General features: G+C 42.8%; 1 protein-coding gene across 1 annotated transcript in view; it reads left to right on the forward strand.

Annotated features, from left to right (window-relative positions):
- Window positions 1-26,949, forward strand: part of HECW1 (HECT, C2 and WW domain containing E3 ubiquitin protein ligase 1) — a 1,026,664-nt gene that overhangs the window by 982,791 nt on the left and 16,924 nt on the right. Inside the window, exons 25-28 of the mRNA XM_069216002.1 lie at window positions 13,331-13,429; window positions 15,029-15,158; window positions 18,725-18,871; window positions 22,397-22,511. Coding sequence (XP_069072103.1) covers window positions 13,331-13,429; window positions 15,029-15,158; window positions 18,725-18,871; window positions 22,397-22,511 — 491 coding nt within the window. The remainder of the gene's footprint in view (window positions 1-13,330; window positions 13,430-15,028; window positions 15,159-18,724; window positions 18,872-22,396; window positions 22,512-26,949) is intronic.

Below are 26,949 nucleotides of genomic sequence, written 5' to 3' on the forward strand. Positions count from 1 at the left end.
TGTCAATTGTGCAAAAGTCAATATTTCCACGGTTTAAGCAGACAGCACCTACACTTCAGCACTGGTTAAGCAGTGGTAAAGTGGCCAGAGTTATAAAGCCAGCAAAAACAAGGTCAGCAAAACAAGAGGTCAGAAGACAAAAAAGTTAGGGGAAACCACACCAGTGATGCCAGGTCTAACACATGGGGCATTGACAAGGTTGTACCTCATCACACTGCTCTCTCCAGTATTCAAAAGAATGGTAGTCAAGTTTCAAGCAAAGGTGTGGAACCTAACCATGATGATTTTCAAAGAGAGAAAAGAACATGTTCGACCCCAAAATGGCATAAAGACTGTGGAGCACATTTACAAGCCCTTGGTGCCACCGGAGCATCACTTTTCGTGATGCTGCAGTGGCACTGTGCATTGCCCCGTATTTAGAAGGTGGCATCAAGCCACTTTTTGTGGCTTAACGCCACCTTGTAGATACAGCCCCTTAACATGCAGCACTTTGCGTGGAAGGGGCGTGCAATGGGTGCTGCTGTGGGCGTGCCACAGCAACACCCATTGCATTTTGACACTGCCCCAGATTTACAAGATTTCGTAAATCTGAGGCAGCGCCAAAAAACTAACGCCACCCCTACTTCCCGGAGGATATCCTGTTTTGCGTGTCTTTTTGGAAAGCACCCTCATTCTGGTAGGCAGGGTGAGTTTATCTTTTCTTTATTTTCTTTTTTGTTTAGTTTAGCCCAGTGCAGAGTAGGGGACACAACACATTCTTCAACTTTTCGCCTTCAGATCTCTGCAAGGCTTGAAGCAGAAAGTATGTGATCAGTGTAGGTTGTGTGGGTAGGCATAGTCCCCAGAATCTGTGGGGCTGACATGTTGCTGATAGTCATCAGGTGAAAGGATGCGATCTGTGGGAAAGGGATAACGAGTACTCATGGTCTCTGCGTTAATGTTGGGTTACGAAATCAATGTGCTGAGGTAAGTAGGAGCTGCTGGAAGGAGCAGTGGTTCCTATGAAAAAGAAAAGAAGTGCAGTCTCCCCTTCCATTGGAGATGAACAGGAGAAGCACTACAGAAATGGAGAGAACCTCTAGGCACAGAAACAAGTAAGTAAAAAGCATTTCTGAGGCAGTGACAGCATAGAAAGGTATACTTTTTCTCACATCTTCAATGGATGATTTATGTAGATAAGCTTTTACAACTGCACATTGCTAATACTTTACCTGCAGAAAATAGGATTCCTCAGACAGTAGCTTAGGAATTCTCTTCTTGAAGAAAATGAAGAATAACAGTTGTGACATAGTGGTTAAGGTTTTGGAGTTTTCACCTGCAGGTTAGGGTCCGATCCCCTTTGTCATGTTTTTGGTTGCCTTAGTTTGAATAAGAGATTTTTTGAAAGAGTCTTTTACTTCCTGTGGTATGACCTGAGTAACTGATGGCTTTTAAGTGTTTAGAAGCATGAGTCATTTGTAACTGATATACTAAAACGGAAGATAACTGAGGAGCGTAAAGGAAACATGCTGTGCCTGACAGCTAGGTATCGTAGGAGCATGTCAAAGTGTTCTTCCTCATTCATACAACTGCATGTGGAGAAATCTGGGAAAGAAATTCCTGCTATTTAAATTGTGATCGAGGCAGTAGTGGTAAAGGCTGTGGCAGCTAAGGAGCTCATCATCTCAAGGGAAGAGATCGAGAATCTGACTTCTCTGATTCCAGTTACTCAGAGTCCAGAGGAGACAGGGCCATACAACAGAGACAACTGTTTATGCTGTGAAGATGATGGGGCAAATATGGAATACGTGTGAAAATCTGGGTATTCCTAAAGCGGAGCAAGAGTTCTCTATGTATGTTTTTCGTCAGCAGGACAGATCTTCAGTGATAGGAGCTCCTTTACATGAGAATCAGAAGTCCCTAATAATTTGTGAATAATGAGAGCTGTGTCGTATTTCCCTAACCAGATATACGCAACTAATGTTAGCGAGATCAAGGCGTAAGCCTTGTGGGACTGAGGAATGTACAAAGTATGGATGGGGTGCTTGAATTAATCTCAACTACAAATTACTCAAATCGCATCCTAGTGCATAGTTTTAAGCTTTATGGGAAGATATTTCCTCAATGCATCAGAAGAAGGCAATTGCTTCTGTACCACTAGAGGAGCAAGGATCAGGAATTTAATGCAGGTGTTTTCTTGTTGGCACATTTTCAGCAGTATTCAATCTGAAAGCTGTCAACCACAGGTATGAACTATTCACAAGATGAACTGTCTGCATAGGATTATTCTGATAATCCAAAGAGGGACGCTTTAAGCAACTCTGGATCTTTAGGAGGCCTAGCTTCAAATTTCTGTATGAAAATGGCATCTCGTTCCTGGGATTTGCAAATCAAAGGCTGCATTATCAGTTTTGAGGATTTGCTTTCAGTCTCATCTCAGCACCTGGAGTCGTCATCAAAGTGATGGCTCCATTGCTGGGGATTCTGCACAAGAAGGAATCATTAACTTACCGCACTTAGAAAAGTGGATGGTACTTTCCCTCTTATAAGAGCAACTAGGCAAATATGCTACAAATTATCAATTTAGTAAAGGCCAGTTGGCTTCTACTTAACTGGAAAAAATATAATTTATTGCCATTTACCGGGCCACAGAGTTCTTTGGAGCGTGTTTAAAACAGTCAAAGATTTATATAGCAGGATTTAGAGTCATACCGATCTGTGATGGAACAGGAAGGATCCAGGGTTCCAGGTTGTAAATTCAGGGGGACATGCATCACACTGGCAGCGAACTTCCTCTAGGACAGCTAGTGCAGCATCCCTTATAAGCATAAAAGCTAGTTTCCCAGGACTTCTACTGTAGCATTTCCCTGTTTGGGAAGGGTAAGCTGGAGCTCATTGGTGGATGAACATTCACCACCTAAATCAAGATTTGTCACTTCGTCACCCTTCTCCCCGAGTTGTAACCTTGATTGCCAGTGGTCATGACTGGGGGCCAACCTGGAGGAAAAGACTTTATAAGGCCTCCCATTGGTCTCTCCAAGACAGATAACACTCTCCAAATTGGAAGGAGTTAGAGGCATACATGCTGGCATTGTTGTGGTGTGCCCTCTGTAGAAGCAGTATTGAGTCATACAGACAGGATGACAGAGAAACCTTATATCATATTAGTGAAAGTGGCAAGCTCCATTTTCCACAGGCCAGAAGGATTTCTTATGTCCATCGAGGCAATGCACATTAAGATTAAGAGAGTGGAAAATGTGGAACCAGACAGGTGCAGCAGAATATTTTTATCATCTCAGGAATTTTGGGTCCTCTCATTTGCAGGCCTTTCTTTTTTAGTACAAGAGTCCCGATTTTGGATCTTTTTGCAGATAGGGCAAATGCCTTTTTATTCCAGTTTTATGGCAAGACTGGAGGATCATATTATGTTTTCTCTTATCTTGCTTTATTTGAAAAGCAACAGTCAAGAAACAAACAGGACTTTAGATTCAATGAGGCCCAGGAACTACAGGCGAATGGGAATGAGAAACAGCAGTAGCACAGTGCACCAATCAGGAATGAAAGGCACCCTAATATACCTAACTTAACTGCAAGCAGCCCTCTTTTCTTGCTGCTCACAGTCAAGATAAGTATATTTCTTACTAGGTACACTACACCGTATAATTTTGCCATTGTTCTTATTGAGGGTCACATTGCTCTTCACTATTCACTATATTTCGCTCTGTGACCTGTTTTTCTTAAATTTCAGTTGAGCACGTGCACTCACGCATGCTGCCTTCTTGTTCATCTCTTCCATGCTGTGACACTACGTGACTTCGAAAAATATCATTGCCTCTCTGCTGGCTCCCCCTCTTGAGCTGTTACATTCTTCTTGTCAACTTTGTTCAGAGTGCCTTTTCTCCTGTGCCTCTCGGCTGAGCTTGTTTCTCCTCACATGGACCAATTTCCTGACTTATCTGGGCATCCCCTTGCCTGATACACAATTGTTTCACCTGCCATGCACCAGTCCAGTCCCTTCCTGCATCCCTGCTGTGTGGGTGGATGGGACGTCCCCCAACATTTCAGTATGTCCCCGCAGGCAGCCATCACTGCCAGGCTACTGAATAGTAGCACATAGCGGTCCAGAGTCTGTTCACCCCAGATTTCCAAAGTGACCAGCTGCAGTGTCAGCTTTATCATCAGAATCGTAGTTTTGGACATCTTGTCCCTTAATTCCTTCCAATTGGAATCAAGTTTCAGGCAATCTCAGAGTTTGTGGATTAGGGTCCCCTGCCTGTGACACCCTGGCAGACATTGGTCATTAGGAACTCAGGCCATTCCGAACAAGCAGGTCCGAGTATAATAAGCCCTATGGAACATTTTTAGCTGAATTAGTCTGGAGCTCGCCCAGATTGCCACCTCCCGAGTGTATCTGCTTGTGTGAGTCCAGTCATTATGCTCTAGTCTGTCTAAGTCCCTTTCCCATTTCTCTCTCATGGGGTTCAACTTTGGGAGACTATTGTTTAATAGTGTGAAGTAAATTCGGGACACTGCATGATCATCAGAGGTATCCCAATACTCTGTATTCTAGTGGGTACACTTGACCTACAATGAAGTGCAGTTCAGAAGGAAAGATCTGAGCTGTTGATAGCGCAGATATTGATTCCCCAAAAGTTCGTATTCAGCCTGTAGTTCTTCGAAGGATATCAATTCTCCGTCCCTCCAGATCTCCCCCAGTTTGGAGATTCCCAATATATCTCATTTCTTATATCCTTCTCTGTTCCGCAGGATACTAAACTGGTCCGAGTCCCAAAGGGGAGTCTGCAGTGTCGCCCTGTCATCCCTCCATCCCAATTTACGTGACGCTTTTTTCCAGATTGTAATTTCATTGGTCCATTATCATGTATTTTTGGTATAGCTGAAACGGGCAGATTAGATAATACTTCTATTGACACGCAGGAATTATCTATGTGGACACAAACAGCATTCTGTCTTCTGAGAAATGCCAATTCTGCAATTACCCATGAAAGATGCAAGGGTCTGTTGCTCAAGCTAGATCCCAATGGACAAATCTTACTACGATTAACCCTGGCATCAAGGCTGATGGATTATTATATGAGGGTTCCTTTATCAAGGAGCTCAACAAGTATGTCACCACCTTCGCCTCCTTAGATAAAGCACAACAATCCCTTAAAAAGGTGTTTTCCAGCCAGTTTTTGCCAGGGCCAGTAGAGGAATGGGAGAAGGGTTCTGATTTTGAATATTTTTGCAGATCAGAAGATTGCCTTATCAATCCAGTTTTGTGAAAGAAATCAGTTAGATGCCTTGCCCTGTACATGACTAGAGACTCTTCTCTATGTCTTTTCCCTCTTTTCAATCTCCAAAAGCCCTAACTCGGATTCAGGAAGCAGGTCAATGAAGAGGAAGCAGGTGTCAAACTGGTCCAGATTGGCCCCGGTTACTTTGGTATCCTCTTCTGTGTCTGCTAAAGACAGATCTGGAATGGGTAATACCATCTAAGGCATCACCTTTTAGGTTTCCGATCTTAACTTTAGACAACCAGAAGTGCTTCTACTCATTGTTTTGAAAGTTAAACAAGATACCTCACAAAACAAAGGTTTTCCAGAGATTTATATATGTTCAGGCTTCTTGAATGGCTTCTACTCTGCATTCTTGTTCATGTCAGTCCTTTAGTAAATGTTTTCTTCCCAAGAAGGTGGGTCTTCTTTTTGGGGAAGGGGTGCTCATCCTCCAACTCCTACTGAATGCTTTCTGATTTGGTTTGCTATATTCTAGTCTGTCTCCAATGGTATAAAAATAGGGCTCTCAGAACCACTCTTCAGCTCCCTACTGGACCTGAGGAAGGACTGCATGCTGCTGTGACCTGCTGGTCACTCTACAAGACTGCTGCTCTACCGGGAAGGACTGCTTTCCTGCCTGGAGCCTGCACTGAACCGTCAGAGGCCAGCCCTGCTGTAAAGCCCTGCATCTTTACCTGCACCCATGACTTTAGAAATGGCTCCAAGGGCTAGTTTAGCTGGCTCCCTGTTCAGAGGCACAAGGGCATAACAGGCTCCCACCTTCTTGAACCCGACCAGCACCCAGCCTGAGTGAGTCTTGAACCCCCAAGAGGTCTCCATCCACTCCTGGACTGGTTGAGGTGCTAAAGGTGCCCAGGTGGCTATTTTCTAATACTGAGGATTTGCTATTTTGAACATTAAGCTTTACAAAATTATAACTCTGGTTCTACCAATTGGATTTTGATGATTTGGGTGTCCAACAATTTATTAAAATTTACTCTATTCATCTAAATTGGTTTGGGATTTTTATTTTGCTGTCTTTTCACCTTGTTACTGTTTGTGTACTGCACAAATACTTAACACATTGCCTCTTAAGTTTAACCTGGCTGCCTTTTTGACAAGCTATTCATGGTTGAGCACAGGTCACATTAATGACTTTTGGTGGTTCATCCTGCAAGGGATTGTGGCTGGTGCTTGACCAGGGCTCACACCCCAGTCAACCAACAACCCTGTTTCTCACAGTGGTGTCATGTTTCAGAACGCTGTTTTCAACCATGTACTATTCTGTCTCAGGTCAAACAGTGTGTTCACTCCTAGGCTTCTGTTGAGCCATTGTTTCTGCAAGGAGGGCTACTTAGCTTAGGGACTGAAAATGTAAAGTAATAGGCGTATGAATATACAGGTAAATCTTGATAGCTTTAAGCTTGGCTCAAATAAAGCAGTAAGCACAAGATCATAGCAATGTGAGTCAATAGATGGGTAACTACTGCAACCATCAAAAACGGAGGTTATTCAAATTCAGGAAAAGAAGTAATCTGATGTTGTTTCTTACCTTTGGCTCACAGTATTAGTTATAAGGCAAAATGGGATCCATTTTGGATGCCTCAGGTTTGACACTGCACTAGAGGGAGGGAAAGGAGAGCTTCCCACAAACAGTGGAAGTGTAGTGCCTGTATTCCTGTGATTGGAGGGAGGAGATCCAGGGACCGTAGAGAGGGTGATAGTCAAAGGGCTCCCTTCAGAAATTCACTACGCAAGGGGCATCTGATTTGACTTCTGGTAGCACTGCCCCTTTGTTAGATGGTAGGGATGGAACTGCAGATTCTGTTGTGCATGTTGAAGAGAACTTGTTAGGTGAGGTCCAGCCTTTTCTTTTCCTTGATCACATTTTAAGCTGGGCTGATGACAGCTAGGTGCAGAAAGCTCGCATCTCTTTGTGCCTTGATTACAGGTGCTCCAGGTTGGAGACTACCCTGCTGTGAGGGGCACCACTACACAAATGCTGTGTCTGGGGAGCAGCCTGGAATATGTTAATCCATATACAGAAAGGTCATATGTCTGGATTCTTGTGGAATCATGTGGCTTGGGAAAGCTTACAACTATTAAAAACAAGGAACACGAACATTGACAATTTTTCAAAACGGGGAGTGTTCTGCTTTAAAACTTTTTATCTTTCTTACAGTCCGTCTGTTTAACACATGCTGGTGGGATGGGCCAGCAGGCTGAGCACTGCCTCTTGAGACTGGAATACAAACTCCATGGCAGAGGTCTGTCTCGCACTGGGCTGACTGATCTGTTCATAGTTCTAGGGATGATCTGCAGATTGTTTCTGAGTTGGGGAATGTCGTCTGAGCAAGCGTGCACAACATAAATCCAAATCTGATGTAACAAAGCTCTGCATGGGTGATGCACCATTTGTCTTTCTGTGTTATAGATGATCCATGCAAGAACGATCCTCACCAGAATTGGTTTGAGTATTTTTTCCTCATCTGTTTAAGAATGGGGAAAGGAATAAGGAAGAGTAGTTAATGTTGGTGGTCATTGCTTGGGCCTCTTTTGAGAACTTGGGTCAATACCCACTCTCTTCTCAATAGGAAAGGTTGTATATTTACAGTAGCAGAAGGGGCTTAAGCTTTAGGAATGATAGGTCAGAATGTGTCTGTTTGGGAGGTGGGTCCCTCTCATGTACTCAAGACAGGACCAAAGAACACTGGGCTCGTAGTAATGGAATCACTGGTAACTATGACATTGTTAAGCCATAACTCTTTATTTGTTCTAAGTGAGCAAAATCGCCCTTCTGTCAGCAGAAAATAGAAATGTAAACAATGTGCCCAGGACCTTACAGCTTTTATGTTGCGATCAGAATGCATAGAAACATGATGGCAAGTTCACTTAACCCGTGTGCAAACACTGAAATACCAGAAAATGGAGGCCAGCCCTAGTCATATTATTATTTAACAGCTGCCCTTTGGGGCTGACGGGGAACAGCTGTGAGGTGCATATATAATCAGTCTTCTGTTAGCTGCCAGGTGGATGTCAGAAATACTTTTTCCACTCCCCACCAAAGTGGCTGCGTTCAGCTCTGGCGGTGATTGGTTGTAATCAGACGCGAGTATGTCATTCTGTGCCTGGCATGCCCAGTAAACACTTGTCCTGTTTTACCCAATGGACATAATTTCAAATGAAACGATTGTTCCACGGAAATTTATTCCAGCCTGATTTATGCGGGACCTGTCAGATTTAAACCAGAACCATGTGCAGGCTTCTTGGAAAGGTGGAAAGAATTACTGCAACTATGCACGGCATCATTCTGCAAAATAACACTGTTCTTAAATGGATTTTAACATTTTTATAGAAGCATTTTTTCTTGCCTCTGTGCAACTTGTTTTGTTAAAGACTACGGAGATAAGGAGTGATGCACTGATACTGTTAGTTTTAGTTTTTAGGCCCACGTGCAAAGCTGAACCACAGTGGTGTGTGATGGACTTCGCTAGAGCAGGGCGCACCGGAACGCCTGTTTAACGCGCCTGCACCGCCTCACGGGAATTTATTTAACTTGATATTTCTCTGAGTTAGTGCTTTATTTTTACACAACTCAGAAAGAGGAAACCCTTGTTCATTTTTACTAATCTGTACTATGTGGAAATAAAGCACCAACTCAGAGAAACATCTGGTTAAGTGAATCCACTTCAAGCACTGTAGCCAGCAAATGGCCCAGGTTTTTGGAAATGGGCCTCAAGACTGAATGCAAGTCAATAGGAACGATTTACCCAAAAAAGGGCGAACAAAGTACAAAAGTGCATTTGAGGATTTCATCTCCCATTGAACGTAGTTTTGCACTTATTTCGGAATCGGCAAACAATATCAATAGTACCCCTAAAGGTTACACCAAATATAGGTTTTCAGCCTGACGTCGGGATATGTCCTGGCCTATTCCTTGGGATTCTGTTTCCCCAGTGCGTAATTGTACAGAAGGTTACCGATAGAGCTCCATGTGGAAAATGATAATACACATTGTTTCTATGTTTTTTATCTCTAGGGGAGAACACGCTTCTCCATGCTGAAATCCAGCCCCCTACAAATAGTCCAACTTTAGAGTTGACCTGTTCCTCTTCCCACTGGGAAGGGGGAGTTACAGCAACCATTGGCGCTAGCAAACTGCTGAATATTCTAGGATGGGCATAAATCAGATTGGAGGTTGTGCTCACCACAAATGTGTACATGGTTTGTTCTATCCACGCCACACCCTATGTTTGAGCTAATTCTACACACTTGTCACATTGAACTTCACAGCAGTAAAACCATTACACCTGTCAAGAATCCTTCTGTGGCAGATGTAATTGAAGGAATTTTCACCCATAAACATATATTTAAATCCGAAAATGCCTTTGTAAGGGTCCAAAGTATTTACAACAAGGAATGACTTAAAACATTAAATAATGGTTAGATATAAGAATGTGTGATTATAAGGAATATATTGGTTCAGATTAAGGCAGTAGACAGACAACTAAAATCACCCTACTTTGAGCCATACCTCGGTCACACTGAACATGCAAAGCTGGCGAGCCCCACTCTCCTTAGAAGAGTCCCAGTCACACTTTATTCCTCCTTCCAACCATCTATTCACCCAAGCTCTAACTCCTCCATCTACCCACTCATCCCTTTTTCCCTTCTCTTTTCCTGCCGCTCAACCATTCAACTGTACCTTCTTCAAGTCATCGATCATTTCACTATTTCATGTGTACATTGATAATTTCACCTACCAATATAGCCATCTATCCATCTTTCCACAATCAATCCTTTCTGTCTTCAAGCTTCCATTTTTCACCTATCTGTCCATTCTTCCATCAACTCAGATTTTCACTTATCGATCCTTCCACACTTCAGTCCATCCTTTCACCTTTCATTTTTCTTCCTTTTACTCTTCCATTCATTCTTTTACCCCTACATTCTGTCCATTCTTAGACCCTGCCATTCATTTCACCTCCATTCTTACCCCAGTCCATCCTACCTTTCACTATTTCGTCCTTTATTCCTTTAATGTTTTCCTTTCTTTCACTCTGTCTCCCTCCTTTCTTTATTTCCCATTTGCATCTACACAATGGTTTTCTCCCTATTCTTACTTTTACATTACTTTTAATCTCTCCACTCTTTCCATTTTTCTCTCTGTTTCCTTACGTTCATAATTTCTCTTTGTTGTCTTCACTCAGCATTAGTCTGCAAACCTGCAGATACACCAGACCATAAATAATGTTATAGAGGGAGTGAGTTCACCATCCCATGGGGCCCATGGGCACCCCATATTAAGCTGCTAATGCGGGGGTTCACTTTGCCGCTGGTTCAGATAGCTCATTACTACTGGTGTTTTTTTCTTTTTAACTGGGAGATGTCTCGGACAATGCACAACTCCGCTGGAAGAGAGTCCAAGATTTCAAGGGCCCAACTATAGTAATGGCTGTAGGGGTGTTCATTGTGTTTATTATTGTGCTTGTGGCGGACACCAGCACCAGGCTGTCATCAGCCACAATGGTGTATGTTTAAGATTAGGGTGATGTGGTCACACTGGCTCGTGCCCCAGATTATGTATGAAGTTGGGGGGGGTCCATTGTTTTAATGTCACCTGCCTGCATTTGGAAAGGCACATTTAACTGCAAACAATTCTGGGTAACATTACGAGCTACACCACTATGCAGAATTTGCCTAATGGAACACGCTCCCTATATATATATATATATATTTAGAGAGAGAGCGAGAGAGAGAGAGAGAGAGAGAGTTCATGCATGAGGGACTTGTCTTTGCATTCCGGGCACTTCTATTTCCATTTATCACAATGATTAAATCAGGACTACGAGTATCATACTGCAATGAAAAAACTAGACTGGATGAGCCGCTCAGGAATGGACATAAACTTGAGAGCTCTTAAAACGTACATTCGGAATTTAACAGCTTCCCCCGTATTTTGATGTTGAAGTCTAAGTGGAGTTTATTGTTGAATAGGAAACCCAGATATTTTGCTTTTGTGACTGATGTACAGGTGGCCTCAGTACAATGTTAAATGGGGAATTGGAATCACACATTTTTAGAGCCGTTCCGTTTCAAATAGTATCATCACCTTGGTTCCTCATTTAAGAAAATGCACCAGGGGCGGTCCCTCTGCTATGGCAGAGGAGCATCGGCCTGCTGCTGAAAACATAAAAAAGGGATAATAAAAATATTCTATTATCCAGTTATTTTTCTGCTTCGTAGGGTGGGGCCAGCCTCCTCCACATCAACAAGTGGAGGAGGAGTAGTGGTGCACTTCTATGTGAGCATGTCAGTCTGGCCGGGCGGCCTGCCGAGGCCAGCCAAACTGACATGCGCACTTAGAAACTCTCCACCCGGCTGTATTGTACAGCTGGGTGGAGATCAAGCGCAGTGCTCTGCTCCCTCCCTGAGCAGCATTCCTGCCCGATCAGTCCAATCATGGCACTTCTTTCATGGTGTGCAACAGCATGAGAGAAGCGTTGGATTGGTTGGGGAGAGAAGAAGACGAGAGGCAGCTGGAGCGGAAGCATCAGAACACAACCCCTGCTCCATGTGCTGACACCTCCTTCCCCCCACCCCTTCCTGGCAGCAGCAGTGACTGGACTTAGGTGCATGACATGTTCATTCACAGGCACAGGGACATCTTGAATTGCTTTTGCATTAAAAAAGAAAATTTTCAGATGGCCACCATTCTTGTGAACACCTGTGGAGTGGCCTTCATGGTGTGATTCTTCTTAAAACAAACAAATCTATCCCAAATGACACCATGTGTGCACATGCATTATAGTATTATCAGTAAGGCCTTAAAATAATAAGACCTATGATGACCTGAAATAAAATATACTATATATTTTCACTAAAGATCACAGGGCTTCAATGTGTATTCGAATTTTTGTAAATTTCTCAGTGGCACCGTTAAAATCTGTTTGGCCTTATGTGGAGATATGGTGTTGACATATATTTGTACTAAGTAACTGATCTAAAAGTGATCTAGTCATAGTTTTGTAGGTAATTCATTGCGCTTTTATCTTCAGCAGATTTATTATGTGTTGATTTCTGTGCACGTGTATAGTTTGAAACTTAAATAGCACAAACCTCCCTAGAAAAATCAGAACTTAGGGCCTCATTACGAGTGTGGCGGTTCACATGTGGCATTGGCGGTCGGACCACTGCACTGCAGATGGTCTGACCACCCAATTACAACCCTAACAAGCGGACCCACCAGGGTATCACCGTCCCCGCTGGGAACATGATTCCCAACGGCATTATGGCGGTCAGAATTGTACTCAGCCAGGTCAGTGCTAGCAGATTACAACTCCCCTCTCCTCCAGCCTTTCCATGGCGGTTTCACTGACATGGAAGGGCTGCCCTGCTGCCTTGAAATTCCGAGAGAGCTGGTTGGCCCCATCCGTGCTTTGAGATAGCACTCAGCTCCTTTAAGGGGCCCAAGTGCTGTCTTGTAGCACTGTTCCTGCCGGTCAGACTCAATCCTGGACTCAATCCTGGGTCTATCCTCGTGGAATATATCCTTCTTATCACCTCTTACGTCACCTCTTCATTACTTTGCATTGGCTCATGGTGTTATCTGTGGTGTATAATTTATTCTTTATTTTTAGGGGTATTTGAAAAATGAAAATCTGCAGAGGACTCTAGCATGCATTCTGTATCACAGGAATCTGCAAATTTGGTCTTAAGTGATGTAATGTGAGGCAGGCATTGAAGGTATACTTCCTAAAATTCTGAAGATAATCAGTGAGAAGTAGGTACAGGGCATCAGGCCACACCATTAAAGAAAATAGCAATAGTGTAACAGGAAGGTGGGCATTGGGGAGTGGCTCTAATGTAAAGTAAAGGCTGAAAGATGGGATGTTTGGATGTGTGCCTCAATAAACCAAGGTCTGTTACACTGAGCCAACTACAAGATGAATATCTGTAAGAAGGAGAATACATATTTAAGAATTCTGATAAGACAGTTAGCAAAAGGGAGTGCATATCTATATTAAAAGAGCTGTAATTTATTTACATGCTTTTTCTTTTTTCTTTTTCAGGTTCAGGTTTAGTGGTCGTATTCTTGGCCTTGCCCTCATTCACCAGTATCTTCTGGATGCTTTCTTCACCAGACCCTTCTACAAGGCATTACTTCGATTGTAAGTATACACATGTTTTTATCAGCTTTATCCTTTTGGTCTTACCCCTTAACACTAAGGGGGTTATTACAACTTTGGAGGAGGTGTTAATCTGTCCCAAAAGTGATGGTAAAGTGACGGATATACCACCAGCCGTATTACGAGTCCATTATATCCTATGGAACTCGTAATACGGCTGGTGGTATATCTGTCACTTTACCGTCACTTTTGGGACGGAATAACACCTCCTCCAAAGTTGTAATAACCCCCTAAGTATTTTAAAAGAAAGAGGTACTTATTGTTGGCCAGGCTGTTGAAAGGTGGCAATGTGTACCAATGACAGTAATCTCTGAGTGGAAAGCATTACACAACAGAGTCCGTCTCAATCCACATGGTGGGAAAAGGGCAAGATGGTCTGTTCTGATATGCGCCCAGGGGTTCCCTCCAGCAGGGTATGAGGGTGGACAGGTTCCCCTGTTAGGTCCCTGTGAAGAGGCCCTTTTGTCCCAGTCTTAACAATGGATGTGGTACCCTGACGCCCTTCAAAGGGTGCAGGTCTTGAAGAGATGTCACAGAGCACTTCGAAACAAACCCTATTATAAATTCAGTCAAGGTCTGCTGTAATCAGCAGTGATGTTTCCTGTGTTATGGTGATCAACAAAATGAAAACGTCAACCCAATGTACTGCTCATGGCCTTGTACTTAGTGTGAAACATTTCTTGGGACATAGTTGACTCTAAAGGTACCTAGCACTCTATATGACAGGAGCTGGAGTCTAGGCCACGCCCTGCGCTGAGTTTCTCTAGCCAAAATGTGAATCTGTGTGTAGGGTCGTATCCATAGAGGTGAATGGTAATCTGAAACCTTGTCTGCTTCAGAGCATTCTCAGGAGTAGAATAAAGATATTTGCGTAAGAAAAGAAGAAAGGAAAATAACTAATATGCCAAAATTATGTTGTCAAGCATTACACAAAAAAAACAAAAGATTTGTATATAACTGCAATGTTACAATGGAGTGAGGTGAGCTGCAGAACACTATGTCACCCAGACTTACTTATGTCACATTCACGGAAAAATCTACACATTCAGAAATATAGTTAGAGAACAGAATTAGATGTGTCCAAATACTTCAACCAATCTACAAGCATATGTCGATAAATAGGGAACCATAGCGTTTCTAGAGCCTGACTATGCTTACTAATCTAAAAAAGTTCTAAATGAAGGTGACATTCTTAACAATGATACTACTTCAATTCCCAAAAATGTTGCTGTGATAAATTCTTTAATTACTTCTTGCTTACTACTAAATACGCTGGGCGTGAGCCAGGAGTCAGCATGTTTTACATCTGGAATTTAGCAGTAAGCCAAGAGAACTACAAGAGTAACTCATGCTTTCACATTGCAAAATCTTTGAGTATCGGACCCATAGTTGCAATACCAAGGAAGGTGTAGAAGCCATACTCTTATCACTTCAGCTTTTTAGTGTTTTCTTCCACTCAGAAGCAATCAACCAGTAGGACTTTCACCAGAGCCGTTTGTCTATATTTAGGAGATGTTTTCTTTCCCTAATTATACAATCCTCTCAAATGTTGATGACTATTTTCCCCTGTTGCACTTTTAGGCCATGTGATTTGAGTGACTTGGAATATTTGGATGAGGAGTTCCATCAGAGCTTACAGTGGATGAAGGACAATGACATCACAGATATCTTGGACCTTACTTTCACTGTCAACGAGGAAGTGTTTGGACAGGTCAGTGTCTATTTGGGAATAAGTGTTACCCAGAGTGAAGACATCAGCTGAATAAGACAAACAACCAGTATCTTTCAGAGGAAAGCATGGTCAGTGAAAGCTTTTCTGGTATATTCCTATCCATTGGTCAGTGGCGGCCCGTCCTTTAGGGTGGAGGGGCCACGCCCCCCCACTCCATGAAGAGTGTATGTCAGGCTGAACAAAGGTCAGCCTGACAGACACTCTTCATGCTCAGGTCAGGCAGCTAGGAGCAGACATGCGCGATTTGTGCAGACTCCTGGCTGCCTGAGCTGAACTTTGCTGGGCTGAGGAGATCACAGCTCCTATGGGCGTGACCTCCTCGGCCCAGCAAAGGTGCCTTGAGGCCCTCCCCTGGGTGACGAGGAAAGCGTCACCCATTGATACTCTCCCTGGGTGCTCCAGTTTAAGCCCTGAAGTGCCCAGGGCGAGTGTCAATCAGTGACACTTCGTCACAGAGTGGGGTGGGGTCAGCAGTCTCACTGACCCTATCCCACTCTGTGACGAGGCTGGGACTGCTGCCTTACCTCAGCCAATGAGGGAAGGCAGCAGTCCCAACCCTCCTGGGACCTGGAGGCTAAAGGTAAGTGTGTGTGTGTATGTATGTGTGTTATGTTTTACATTGAATGTTTGGTGCGCGCGTGCATGTTTGAGTGTTATGAGTGTTGTTAATGGATGTGCGTGCGTGTGTGTGTGAAAGAATGAATGTGTGTGATCTTGTAAAATGAATGTTTGGTGCGTGCGTGCATGTTTGAATGGTATGAGTGTTGTTAATGGATGAGCGTGCGTGTGTGCGTGTCTGTGTGTGAAAGAATGAGTCTGTGTGTGTGTGTGTGTGTTTGTGTCTGTGTGTGCCCCGCCCGCCCCCCTCCCAAAGCTGCCGGCCCCCACTGCCATTGGTATAGATCTGTAAACAGGTGTAGGTAGAGGAAAGAGGGAAATTGAATATGGGCTGTTTCTTTCCTACATATAGAGGACATGTTTATGCGCAGGGGAGCCATAAGAAATGTTTTAACATTTTCAGCAGAACTCATGTTGTGGACAATGTGGGGAAAATAAACAACCTTCCTTAATTCACTTATACTGTCACTTCTCAAACATTCTCAGGAAAAGGTCAGAAATTTGCTGACGTGGGGGTGCTCCCAAATTTTGAGCAAATTATTGGCTTTTTATTGTGAAAGGATTTCAAGTGTAGTTTTGAAATCTAATCTACGACACATTTCCAGAAGTACCCACGTACACAAGTATTTTTGCAGGCAGCATTTTCCCAGGAGTACTCTTCATTAACAAAAATAGGATTATTTAAATCTCAACAATTATATTTCTCAAATTGTTCCAGCCAAGTATATTGGAAAAAATAACGTCATAATAGCAGGATGGGAAAGTCCTGCATCAGTTCTATGTAAGGTAACTCTATTTGCAGAAGTGCCTCGCTGTTTGGTACTGACCCTGCTGTGTAGAAGGTTTCAAGAGGATTAGGAAAAGTAAGTCTAATTAACTCAATGTGAATCTAAGAAAAGTAAATATATATTTATGTTGATGGTGTAGTTGATGCAATATTTTTGCCGCTATGGTCGACTTGATACAGTGATATACAACATTGCACAGAAGGACTATTAAAATGATGGAGGGCCTTTGTAACTTGTGTTTTTGAGGAAAGAGTGTGTAAAAGTGATGAGAACTGGTCGGTTAACATTTAGGTCACAACTCCTTTGTTTCGGATTTATAGCCTGGCCGAAGGCTGGAACAGCTGAGGTCAGTGGGGAGACTGGAAATTGCTATCTAGAGTCCAACATCTGAAGGAGTTGAGTATGTTAACAGGCAACCCTTGGTGAGATGCGGCAAGGCAGATAAAGTTAGAGAGATCTAAGTCAGGAGCAGATTAGCGGGTACATTACCCAGGGCCATGGAAACCATTCCAGACCTACATTATGAGACCTCCCAGAACATACATCACATCAGCAATCGAAGAGATGAAGATTTCTCGACTCTCCATTAGGAGCGTATGTTCAATAACAGTTGCAAATAAGCTTGGAGATGTGTGTATAATAATTGCCTCATTCTAAATTTAACACGTCTGGATTGGGCCCAGTGATGAATAATAGATCTAAGATATGGAATGGGTGGGTTGTTCAGTCACAGTGTTCCATATAGCGAAACAGCCTTGATGCAAAATACTTTACGCCATGCCTTTGTGACGTTGAGCTGGCAATGACTGAAAGAGCAATAATGGAGTACATAGAGGACCTGCATGGAAACTAACACCAGTAAAGCTGCAGACAAAGTCAGAAAGACCAACAAATCAATGTTCCACAAAACATAAATCATAGACACTAACTCTAGGAAATATTTTACAGGTCCGAGATAATCTTCGGAATAATGGTGATGTGAGTTTGAAGCATGCATATGTACTCCATAATTTGCTGCATATGTACACCATGATTTGCTTCTTCTGTTGCACAAAAAGCAAACCAATGTCTTTGTTTGTTTGATAGTTCTAGAGACCGGGCCATCTGTTTTTCAGTCTAGGAGGCATTTGGAATCTTGGCTTGTGACAAAGATTTGTGGAACAACTAAATTTTTAGTGGCACATGTCTAAATCAATTGATTTATAATTTGCATTAATGTAATTACATTGTTGACATAATTGTTTATGGTAAATACATATATTGAAAGTGTAAAAAATGATGTGTAAAAGAAGGAAATCAGCGTTTTGCAAATGCAATAATCTGACCATGTTTTGTGTTATTAATATGTGTCTTCAGCGTCCAATTATTAAAATCGTTCCCTTTGTGACAGAGCTACCTTTTATACATCAAGTGCTTACGGTGGATTTTTAGCATGGAAAATCAGTGTTAAAACCTAAGGGTCCGATTCCCTAAGGCGTTTATGAGTACATAAGGGAGCCGTGTAGGAGTAATGTAGTCTGGCTTTTGTGAATTGAACCCGAAACTCACAACTCTCTATTAGTAAAAGTGCAAAGGGGACACTGTACTTTCTGTTTGTTACAATTATAAGTGTATATTCCCTAAATATTCCCATGATATGTGAATTATACTTTTGGGGGGGAAATGTACAAAAAAGGCATGTAGCAGTACGTAAAAGAATACCAAAGGAACCTATTTCACTTTCGCATTATAGAAGTTTTCAGGCCAATCTTCAGAGGCATGAAGGAGTATGTAAACGAGTACCAATGGAGACTCTTTCATGTAAGCTTACATGTTGCTGCTTTTTTACGTACTGGTTAGTGCCTTCGTGAAGCCTAAGTGTTGACCAGACAACAAAATATAATTGTTGCATTGAACCTACTGGCATAGAAAAAAGATGGGCTAGTGTTTTTTTCTTCCCAGATTTATAGTCACTGTACGTACCTCATTGATGGTGCAGCCTTCAATCTAGGCAATCACAGCTCAAGTTAATTTACCTGTTCACTTACATAACCCAGCTCGTTAACTGCTACAGGCTGATAGATCCGTTCATTTCCAGATTTGTAAAATGCTGGTTCTCCTACTTACGTTTGTTTACTAAGAATGTGTTCTGCATTGCAGGTGACAGAAAGAGAACTGAAATCAGGTGGCTCTAATATACAGGTGACAGAGAAAAATAAAAAAGAGTACATTGAGAAAATGGTAAAGTGGCGAGTGGAGAGAGGTGTGGTTCAGCAAACGGAGGCTCTAGTACGGGGCTTTTATGAAGTAAGTCACATCTGATCCGGAATTAGCTTTATTTTACTTTATTGTTCGTTATCTATTCATTGTATTACATTCATGTATTGTTCTATGTATTTATTTATTTATTGATCTTTTAACACATTCACACACTACAGACTAAATAGCCTTTATTGCAAGGGAGAAGAAGGATAGTAAATAGTCCTGAGGAAGATTACCTAAAGGGGTCCTCTTCGGTCTTGAAGACAGATACCAAGGTAGCTCTGATATGGTCATGACTCAACTGTTTTGGGGTCACAAGGACAGGGTGCCTCTCTCCCTGTGTGATTCTTTTTCTTGAGTTCTTCGGCCCTGGAATAGCCCAAGAATACATGTATAAATCTAAGTGGCTACTGCTGGTTATCCCTAGTATCACAGGGTCATGGTACTAGTGCTGTTACATTGGATTACTAGGTTCTACCTTTGAACTTTTAACTCTCTACTGGTAGTTTGGACAAGCGGTCAAGGCACACTTCAGGAGTTAATAGAAGGTTTGGAGCTCAGACAGATCAAGGTACATTAATCATATACAATAGTGCCAATGTCCAGTCAATACTAATATGGGGCTCATTATGAACACAGCGCTGCCCTGTGGGATAGGAATACACCGCCACCGCCAGCAATACTGCTGGCGGTGGCGGTGTATTCCGCCATGGGGTTTTGGGTGGTTCATAATATGGCGGTCTGGCCCGCCATGCCGGATGGCTTTATTTACCGCCACCGCCGGCATGGTGGCCCAGACCTCCAAGTTCATAATGAGCCCCTATATCTCTGATGACATGGATTTTTTTATAAGTGGAAATAGCAGGGCTGTCATAAGTAGACACAACAAAGGCAAGCGTAAACTCCTAACTCCATCGGTGGGTGTCATCATTGTAATGCTGAGGCGGAAAAGGGCTTTACTTTCTTCAGAACTGGGTCTTTGTTCAATGTTAGTCTTTGGGAGAGGGCTTGTAATAACTCAGTAATAATCAGATCTCCCAAGATCCCTTGGATTGTCAACGTTCTGAGGTTTCCAGGTTCTAGTTAAAAGAAGGTAGGCATTAGCCAGGGGGTGGTAATTAGGGCTGCAAGCATTCCATTTTTACTGATTTTTAAAGATAAATGCAGACAGAAAACCTTCTATTTTCACGTCTGTGTTTATTTTATTGTTTGAGTGATTTGAAATACTGTCCGTCATGACTGACAAACTAATAGCTGTGTGTACTGACAGGTAAGAAAGTCAAAAAACGATAGGAAGTTTCTTTCTGAGGCTTAAACAGAAGTAAATGTGTACAAGGTTGATATTGTGTTTTCACAGTAGTGTATCAATTTATCATTTATGGTTATTAATATCACTGAAACCTTTCAGGTGTTCAAGTATGAGTGTAGATTTATTAGTCAAATAAACGTGGAAATATACTAGTTTCAGCTTCCTTTTTTCACAAAACTCAAATTAAATATCATATCAATAAATACAGATACAATTACCAGTAAATAATTATGGATAAATACAGGTCGAAATGTCAAAAACATAAATGCCATAAAACCGGGATCCCTAATTGTAATCAGTTACAACTGAGCCTGTTGAAGGAGGTCAAGAAATTACTTATTGTGAGAGAACCAATATTTCCGATGAAAATGGAATTTTTAAACTGGGTTCCTTCATCCTTTTCACCATATTCAGTTTTACAAATGGGCTTAGAATAGTTTTCATATTCCACTATCAGGGTCCGGTGGTGCCAGAGACCTTCAGCAGCCCACACGCTACTGCAGCACCTCTGGAACAGACGTATGTTCTAGTATTTTAAGTGCTTAGCGTTTCACCTAATTGATGTTAAAACACACACACTGCAAGACTCAGTGGCCAAATCTGATCCCAGCTCAAGCATACAAAATGCAGACTAAGGTATGAAGCACAGCCCATGCTTTTGCTCTCTGAAACACTTGTAGTGGCACTCGATAAGGTAAGTCAGTACTGGCTGTTCACCTCTGGTGGAATATATACATCACAAGCTCTCAGTGAACCAATTTAGGAGGTATCTCTTTAAGGGATTGACGAATTATGAGTTTGAAAGAAAGCTAGGAGCTAAATGGATTGGTTAATATGAAATTATAATTGAAACTTGAGAAAAAATAATATTTGGGGTATACAAAGGAACATTTTCTTTGAGTGACTTGCTGCAAGTGAAACCCATCAACAAGGCGACAAAGAGTGAGTAATAGTGGTGAACAAGTGCAACTCTTTAGCATATCACACGTCAAAGATGCTTGTTGAGGACACTCCATTCAGCAGCCACAGATGCTAACACTAAGCAACTCTGATGGGAGGAGCAGTTGACTTGCTTTGCAATAGCAACTATTGCACCTCTATGTTGAGAAAATGCTGAAGAATTCATCAAAGGAGATGATACTTCCATAATTGAATGCTGCTGAGAAGGCAGGTTCATAGACCGACCCACTTTGTAGTGAGGGCCATAGCATGATTACCAAAAAGAAATAAGCATTGTGGTAGATTGTAATTTTGAAAAGTAAATGGCTGCACTGAGTTGTGCTGATGGCCATAGAGTCCACACCTAAGCAATGACTCCTTGTAGAAGGAGGATTGTAGCAGTGCAAAGATTTTAGTCAATATGTTCTCTAATTTTAACTATTGGAAAGAAGGTTTACTGCCTTAGTGAAGGATCCCTAGAAAAATGACCTTAACCTCAGACAATCCCGTCTTTTTGCCAGTGATAAATCTGGTATTTTAGGACTGAAGATGTTTCAAAGGACTTTTCTCTGCAGAGCACTGGAATTCAGGAGGCTTCAGAGGATGAAGTAAGGGGGGGTCATAATCAGATAAAATGCAACAGCTATTGTTAGTCATAGATCTGCTGCTCAGACATGTGTTCTTAGATATGTTTTGGGAAGAAATCCTTATAAGGTTTGTAAATATACACGTTAGATTTTGAATAGCTCCATGAAGTAGACAGTTGAACATAAAATCTTAGCATCACACCTATACAGAGAAAAGAGATTCAAATCAGCATACATAACACCGTTATAATGGAGAATACCACTTTCAGTAGTGAGTAGTTTAAGTGGATGTCTATTGTCTCATCAAGTGACGATTCAAGGATATAAAGATTGTACTAATATATTAATTACAAGCAGTGGATCACAAAATCTTGTGTGTGCTTTGCACTGTGCTGATTCAGCACAGCCCCAAATCAACAAACATTATTCAGTTCCAAAAACTGTAATCGTTGTAGTGCAATGTTGTCTCTACTGTTACATAGACACCTTACGTCCATTTTTTGAGGCATACTCCTATTCTAATGCACAACAGAGCAGCTGGAATTATTGAAACATGCATATATGAAATCGAGTAGATCCTAAATGAATGCTAATATGCATGATTACAATTACAGATACAACATTTTGAGGTGGCAACCTGATTCTCAGCAATGTCGCTGCATCATGATATTTTGGAGTTCCATGAATTCTGTGGAGTGAAACATCATAGTTGCTAAGTGGGTTTTTGTATTTCAGGTTGTGGACTCACGACTTGTTTCAGTCTTTGATGCCCGGGAACTGGAGCTGGTTATTGCTGGTACAGCTGAAATAGATCTTAATGACTGGCGGAATAATACAGAATATCGTGGAGGTAAAGTGCTAAAACATAAACACCGACATCTTGGTTAGTAATTACCTCAGTGATACACAGTACATCACAAAAAAAATGATTTTTTAGCCTGGAGCTTGATTACCTAAAGGACCTTATTAGAGGTTAGGTGAAACAGCATACCGATCTAACTGATCACAAGTGGCATGGTGTGAATGATAATGACATATGGAGGGCACCGTTGGCATTTACTGTTCATCCCCGGCAATGATGTGCATCCCTGATATACAATGGTTATCTCTGGAATTGCATGGGCATCGCTTGCAAATAGTCATATCAGTAATGTAGTGGCCGCTTCTAGCACCTGGTTGCCATCCCAGGTATATTAAGGAACACTGGCATATTCTGAGCATCCCTTAAATACAGTGACATCTGATGAGCACCGCTTACTTCCTCTTGGGCCTCCTTGGCTTATGAAGTTCCCTGGACAAGTCACAGACACCAGTGTCAGCTTGTGGCCTGCCCTGTCACCCTGTGCTCCCCACACTCATTTGGTAGCCATCCATGCATATGTTGGCCTTCTCAAACATATGTGGGCTATACCTCACATAGGATGGTTATCTCACGCATATGATGGGATACACAGAATGTGAGGCTAACCCTGAGCATTAAAGACTGAACCTGAGCATATCATGCTGAAACTGGACATTTAAAGCTGTCCCTGACATATTAGGATTGCGCAGGAGGATATGATATAAATGGTAATAATGAAAAGGTGTGTTAGGGGAATAAAGAGTGTAATTTTAGAAAACGAAAGGCTTTGCGTGGGAAAACATTAGTCTAATTACCAAAAAAGGAAAACTAGTATTTAATGGGAAAATTTCAGGAAATTCCAATGTAGGAAAGTGCCCATTTTTGACATGGTCACTCCCACTTTTTGCCTGGTAATTGATGTAATTTTGACTGAAAGTGCACTGGGTACCCGCTGTCCAGGTCTCCAGTGCTAGATCTCTTTCCTTAAATTAAAACTGTGCAATTGTTCCTCAATTGGCAACACCGTTGGCACCTCTGTAAGTCCCTAGTAAATGGTTCCCCTGGTTCTTAGGGCATGGATACCAAAGGGGGTCCCCAAGGGCTCCGACATGTATTGTACCACCCTCAGGGACCCCCCACCTAGCACATGCAGACTGTAATTGCAGGCTGCGTGTCTTGGTGCAGCAAAAAGTGAAAACACGACATAGCACACAGCCTGTGTGCCATGTCCTCTACCACTGCATGCAATATATGTAATTCACCCCTAGAGCAGGCCTTACAGCCCTAAAGGCAGGGTGCATTATATTACATGGGTGGACATATCTACAAGAGTAGATATGCCCCTGCTATGTCTTTGTTGATTCTTAGACATAGTGAGTAGTGAGGGAAGCCATTTTAAGGGTATGAGCTGGACACTGGTCAATACGAGTTCCCCAGCTACATGATAGCTTCACTGAAAATAGGGATCCTACTAATAAACCAGCACTGATTCCAATGATGGATTTATTAATACATGCACCCAGAGGGCACCTTAGAGGTGCCCCTTGAAAAACCTACCTTCCTTGTGCTGGCTGACTAGTTTCAATTAGCCTTCCACCAACAGATAGGTTTCTGACCTCCAAAGGTGAGAGCCTCTGCTCTCGGGCAGTCAGAACAAAGCCTGCTCTGGTAGGGGTGTTAACACACCCGTCCCATCAGGATGACCTGCAAATCTGCATTCCAAAGCAGGGGGCTTCAGAGAAGCCCTCCACACTTGGTATGCAGATCTGCCTTCTTTTAGAAGTGAGGTGCTGAACCCCCTGGCGCAGGGCCCATTCTGCACCCAGACAGGCAGGAAAACTAGTAGTCTAGTAGTAGGTACACTCTCAGGTCAGTGCCACGCTTAAGATGAGCTGCCTGATGTGGACATGAAATTTCAATGACTGCCATCTTGGCAGAACTGGAACTCTGGGACAGGGTTATGCCCACTTCCCCCTGGAAGTGGTCATATAGGGAGAGTAATAACCTCAGGGGTAAGTAGCCCGTTGGCTATGACCCTGCACTCCCTTATCATTGCTAAGTTCAGTATTTAGGTGAGCCTTGGCACCAGAAAATTAGATCCTGCTGACCTGAAGAAGAAAGACACTCCAGAGACGTAAAAGGCAAGAACTGTAGGCTAGTGACCATCTCAGTGACAACTATGCCAGCCTGCCTACTGACTTTAACAATTGTGAGAAAGACACCTCATCCTCCAGCAGATGAACCTTCCAAAAGCGTGGGAAGACTGCCAGCCTTCACCCCAGTGCAAAGAATTCCTGTGGGGTAGCGGAGCTGCTTTCCTGTATCCTTGCAGGCACCCAAGGAACCCTGAAGAGCCCTCCGGACTGCCAAAACCTGACACTGGACAGTACCACTGCACCTGTGCCCCATAGCCTGAGTTGAAGTGGGCCAATAGTACCAACGTGGTCCCCAGCCTCTCCAGAGACAAAATCCATTGTGGGTTTCCCCCACTGCGACCTACACACCGAACCCTGCAGCCTCTTTGTTCAGGCCCCCCTCAACCGTCTCTGGTGATGGGAACCTGCCAGTCCACTGCACCTCTGCACCCAGACCCCCCCGACCGAGGAGAAGAGGACCACTGGTGTCCCTGCATCCCCCAGGCTCATGAGACCTGAGCCCACTTGTTGATTCAGCCAGAATGGTCCCCTAGTCCATGTCTTCCGCCTGTTTCTGCAGGGTCCCTCCACCTCGACCGCCTCCGGCGACGGAAACCTGATGGGCCAAGAACCCTCTGCATCCAGACTCCCCAGAAGAGGTCCGGTGGTTTCCCTGCGTCCCTGTGCATCGCAAGAATTGAGCCCACTCAGTGGTTCACCCTGCCTGGTCCCCTAATCCTCACCTGCAGCATCTTTTGACCCGGACCAATTCTCATTGACTTAAACAGGGAACCTAACGCTGAACTGTATCACTGCACCCGGCTACCCCAGTTCCACCCAAGGTGACCTATTGGTGTGGCCTAGGACCCTGCCCCATACTCACCCTAAGTCAGGAAGATTGGTCCTGTAAGTTGGTTGCTGTGGAGTACCTATTTGCGGTATATGTTTTCTTTCCCATAAGATAACATTGCAGCTTCAGAAAATTGCACTTTGTCGATTTTTCAAACTTTTGATAATTTCTATTGCAAAACGTTCTTACCTGATCGTATTGATTCTGGTGCCTAAATATACATAAAGATACTTGCTATTTTTGTAAATTGTGGTGGATCTCTTTTTTGAGTCGTGTGTCTTATTTATTGAGTGTGTGCCTATGGTAAATGTCAAACATTCCTCACTGATAAACCTAAGGCTGTTCGAGCACAGTACCCCATAAAACAGCTCTTTTCACAGTATATTTCATTTTGACATACTATATAAAGAGCCAGCTTCATACAGCCAAGCTGATGCTTCAGGGAACAATAGTGAATTTCCAAAAATATTCAAAGCTGATAGTTCATCAGTTGGGTCCTCCTGGGTTTGTTTCACATATTGGTGGTGTTATGCATTGTGTTCTTGAGTCTGGAGAACACTAACTTCCTGCTATGGTGATTTTTTTATATTGATTGCTATCTTCGGGGAGACGTCTGATCTCTGTACCTATGAGGACTGTGTAATTTAAGTGGTGGCCTCTGGTGCATTTATCCTCTGGGGTTTCCTCTGGTGTCTAAAGCCTGTGTTTATGAGAGTGTGAAATTTGATTTTCCTATCCTGCCCCTTCCAAATAGATTGTATGAATGAAAATCTGCTAAGAAGCAAAATGACCAGAAGTAGAATCTATGGTGAAGAGAGGAATGTTTTGCATTTTGAGAATTGATCAGTGATTTGCCGAACTGCACACACAAACTCAAGCTTAATATTATTTGAACTGTCTGTAGAATGTGTGGCTTGCCAGTCAAGCCAGATCACCCCCAGTGAAGCTCTTAACACTGAGAGTTAGGTTCGCTCACCTAACAAGAAGTATTAGAATATTTCAACACTGATTTAAGAGGGCCTTGCGCCACCTTGTCACCACCTTAGTGTCATTTTTTTACGCTAAGATGGCCTTTACCCCGCACCAGATCTACAAAGTGGCGCAATGCATGCATTGCTCCACTTGGTAACCGTTTGCACTACATTATGCATGCGTCATGAATAATATATACATAGGTGGCACACTTCCATTAAGGGGGGGCACTTTTAATGCCTGCTCAGAGCAGGCGTTAAAAGGAGGCACACATTTATTCATAATGGGCCTCAATGGACTTTGCAGGATTAGAATAAAACAAATGTACGCTAATCCTGCAAAGCTCCGAACTAACGTCGAAAATTTGAGCGCACACATAGTGGCGTTAAGGGGGGCGTTAAGGGGTGCAAGAAAAGTGCTGCTGTATTGGGTGCAGCACCACTTTTCTTAAATCTGCCCCTTAATGTCTTATTCTTTAGAACGACAGGTA

This window comes from Pleurodeles waltl, chromosome 2_1, assembly GCF_031143425.1.
Source record: "Pleurodeles waltl isolate 20211129_DDA chromosome 2_1, aPleWal1.hap1.20221129, whole genome shotgun sequence".
Lineage (NCBI taxonomy): Eukaryota > Metazoa > Chordata > Amphibia > Caudata > Salamandridae > Pleurodeles > Pleurodeles waltl.